Here is a 481-nt window from a genome sequence, read left to right on the forward strand (position 1 = left end):
CGTTGCTGATGGTGCAACAGATGTTGTTGCTGACGGTGCAAGAGTTGTTGTTGCTGCTGTTGCTGTAGTCGTTGTTGCTGGTGGAGTAGTTGTTGTCGCTGATGGTGCAGCGGTCGTTGTTGCTGAGGGTGCAGCCGTTGATGTTGCTGATGGTGCAGTAGATATCTCCGTCGTTACACCAGACGTTTGCTCAGAAACTACAACTGTAGGTGTACTTGCAGCAGTTGTTGTAGAGGGCACAATTGTGGTTGCTGTGGTCCCAGCTGTTGTTGTTGTTGCAGTACCAGTTGTTGCTGATGTTCCCGTGGGAGATATTGCTGTTGTAGATGTTGTTTCTGTAGCAGTACTCGTTGTTGCTGATGGTGCAGCAGTCGTTGTGATTGCTGTTGTAGCACTTGTTTTCACAGATGGTGCAGTAGTCGTTGCTGATGGTGCAACAGTTGTTGTTGCTGATGGTGGAGCAGTCGTTGTTGCTGATGCT

The 481-nt window shown here is 49.1% G+C and overlaps 1 protein-coding gene across 1 annotated transcript in view; it reads right to left on the reverse strand.

The window, feature by feature from the left end:
* Positions 1–197: 197 nt before the first annotated feature.
* The window catches only part of LOC128248910 (mucin-5AC-like), a 9,558-nt gene continuing 9,274 nt past the window's right edge, over positions 198–481 (reverse strand). Inside the window, exon 4 of the mRNA XM_052971231.1 lies at positions 198–394. Coding sequence (XP_052827191.1) covers positions 198–394 — 197 coding nt within the window. The remainder of the gene's footprint in view (positions 395–481) is intronic.

Source organism: Octopus bimaculoides, chromosome 10 (genome assembly GCF_001194135.2).
Source record: "Octopus bimaculoides isolate UCB-OBI-ISO-001 chromosome 10, ASM119413v2, whole genome shotgun sequence".
In the NCBI taxonomy this organism is placed as follows: domain Eukaryota; kingdom Metazoa; phylum Mollusca; class Cephalopoda; order Octopoda; family Octopodidae; genus Octopus; species Octopus bimaculoides.